Source organism: Procambarus clarkii, chromosome 69 (assembly GCF_040958095.1).
Source record: "Procambarus clarkii isolate CNS0578487 chromosome 69, FALCON_Pclarkii_2.0, whole genome shotgun sequence".
Lineage (NCBI taxonomy): Eukaryota > Metazoa > Arthropoda > Malacostraca > Decapoda > Cambaridae > Procambarus > Procambarus clarkii.
The window spans coordinates 14,962,653-14,965,437 of NC_091218.1; the positions used below are offsets into that span (position 1 = coordinate 14,962,653).

General features: G+C 42.7%; 1 protein-coding gene across 1 annotated transcript in view; it reads right to left on the reverse strand.

The window, feature by feature from the left end:
• Nucleotides 1-238: 238 nt before the first annotated feature.
• LOC138355855 (uncharacterized) overlaps nt 239-2,785 on the reverse strand; it is a 13,022-nt gene continuing 10,475 nt past the window's right edge. Inside the window, exons 3-4 of the mRNA XM_069311397.1 lie at nt 2,232-2,440; nt 239-305 (exon numbers count right to left, since the gene is read on the reverse strand). Of these exons, the coding sequence (XP_069167498.1) occupies nt 239-305; nt 2,232-2,440 (276 nt within the window). The remainder of the gene's footprint in view (nt 306-2,231; nt 2,441-2,785) is intronic.

Below are 2,785 nucleotides of genomic sequence, written 5' to 3' on the forward strand. Positions count from 1 at the left end.
ACTTGAGAAGATAATTACACTACATAAGGAATTCAATTCCATTCAGGCAAATCTTGTTTATTTCATTGCTTGATATTTTGAATGCTGATGAAGATATCTCATGTAAGAGGTTCACTGTAAGAGGCTTTAGTGTCTAGCTCAAACGTTGTCCCAATAGAGGCTTCTCTTCCGGGAGCTTTCCACAAACATTTACTTCAGGATGCTTCCCGTGGTGAATCTCTACCCCGGGTAGATTCTATCAAAGGAGGAGGAAGACTGCTTTGTGCCGTAGCTTCTCACGAGGAGCTGAGACACTCACACGTGCACTGAGAAAACAACACAGACGTTAGTCATATGAAAGTCTTCATAGTCATATGAAAGTCTTCATAGTCATATAAAAGTCTTCATAGTCATATGAAAGCCTTTGCAATACAAATAGAAATAATACTCTTTCCCCGGCTATGCAAATTATCTGCAAAGTTAGATGCATAAATATTAGTTTTTTCACATTAACTATAAGTTGTTCATCTGAGGCTAAAATTGACTCACCGCCCACAATAAGGATCTTAGAAATACGCCAGTGGTATCCAACACAGGACTAGTTTTGTGGTCCTGTGTTCCAGGCTCCGATGTTTGAAGCAAATGAATTGATATGTATATATATATATATATATATATATATATATATATATATATATATATATATATATATATATATATATATATATATATGTGTGTGTGTGTGAGTGTGTGTGTGTGTGTGTGTGTGTGTGTGTGTGTGTATGTGTTTGTGTGTGTGTGTGTGTGTGTGTGTGTGTGTGTGTGTGTGTGTGTGTCCGAGGTTGAATGCCACATCCTTGGGGCTAGCCTCACCCAATTTTTAACAATAAATACTGCTGGTTATGGGCACATCATGGTCAGGTCAGGGCTCTTGAAGATGGTACTAGTGCCTCGTAACCCAGTGTCAATGCTACCCCTTCTCCCCCAACCCCGTACCACCCTGACTAATTAAATAATATCATAATTAAACTCAGAACTTTTTACATTCATTTTGGTTTATGAATATTTTTTCTTACTATAGTATAAAACAATATGCACTGATCGTTGTAAAATTATCAAAAAATCAAACTATCCCACTTTTCTTGTATTTATATTGTTCCCTGCTGGCAACTGCCTTGTGGAGAGGCAAGTGGCTGAGGGACGGGCCACGTCCCGGGCCGAGACCGAGACGGGCCGAGACCGGGCCACGGGGACGTTGATCCTCGGAGTCACCGCATGGTAAGGTAACCACAGTCCATAAACTTAATTAATAATGCGTTCCCACCAGGGACTTAATGGTATGAGCCTTAGACGAGGTATCAGTTCACTCTAAACTCCGCACCAAGACCTGATAAACAGCATTTTGGTATCGCAAATCCAGCGGGAGATTCCCCAGCCCGGAGGAGCCGGTCGGCCGAGCGGACAGCACGCGGGACTTGTGATCCTGAGGTCCTGGGTTCGATCCCAGGCGCCGGCGAGAAACAATGGGCAGAGTTCCTTTCACCCTATGCCCCTGTTACCTAGCAGTAAAATAGGTACCTGGGTGTTAGTCAGCTGTCACGGGCTGCTTCCTGGGGGTGGAGGCCTGGTCGAGGACCGGGCCGCGGGGACACTAAAAGCCCCGAAATCATCTCAAGAAGAATGTAACCAAGGCCAGTCTTTAAACACACATTAGTGGTAGGTTGGCGAACATACGAGTATATTCGCATGTGCGTTCAGGAATCGTGATAAAGAACCATTTAGAGCACACAACCAACGCGAGACCAGTATTGAAATATGCAGCTCCTGCACAAGTTTGAAAACTCGAGAGATATTCTTCAAAACTGGTTAAACTGACGGGTTACTGAAATAAGATGACAGACTAAGTGAGCTATATCTTTATATACTAGGTCATTAGCGATAGGAAATAGAGGACATGATATGCAATGTTTAAAATCCTAAGAGTAATTTACAAAATAAATGAATATGAAATGTTTACCAGGCAAGACAGAAGAACGAAAGGTCGATGATGGAGTGAACTTACAGAACTGTCTCACACCCTGATGACCAAACTACACATCAGGAAATTAAGAAACATTGACGTTTCGACCCGCCCTGGACCGTTAACAAGGAGGGTAATGGAACAAGAGCGGAAGAGACAAATGTATAAGGCAAGAAAGTGAAAGGCAAAGTGTACTGTGTACCGTGTGTCTTCTGTGTACTGTGTCTCATACCTTTCTGTGTACTGTGTCTCTTCTGTGTACTGTGTCTCATACCTTCCTGTGTACTGTGTCTCTTCTGTGTACTGTGTCTCATACCTTTCTGTGTACTGTGTCTCTTCTGTGTACTGTGTCTCATACCTTCCTGTGTACTGTGTCTCTTCTGTGTACTGTGTCTCATACCTTCCTGTGTACTGTGTCTTGTACCCTGCTGTGTAGTGTGTCTAAGAGTTGCACAAGACGCTGATAGTACCAATCATTTCGTATTGCTGGTGCTGACAGGACATTTATTCTTCGTTGTGTACAGTGAACGCTGCACAAGACCCCGGCAGTACCAGCCATAACTCCCTAGGTATATCATACCCAAGTCCTACTGTACAGATTTATCAACCGCGAATCCAAACACAGGCTTTGTGTTGGCCTTTGAGTCATATCCTTCCCAAGGCTATCAAAGATACCACAATAAAGCTTCATGACCATTGAGCATGTTTAATTTAGTCCTGTACAGAGTCATGTACATAGCCCAGGACTTACGTAAACTCTTATATATACACCGATAACCTGAGATC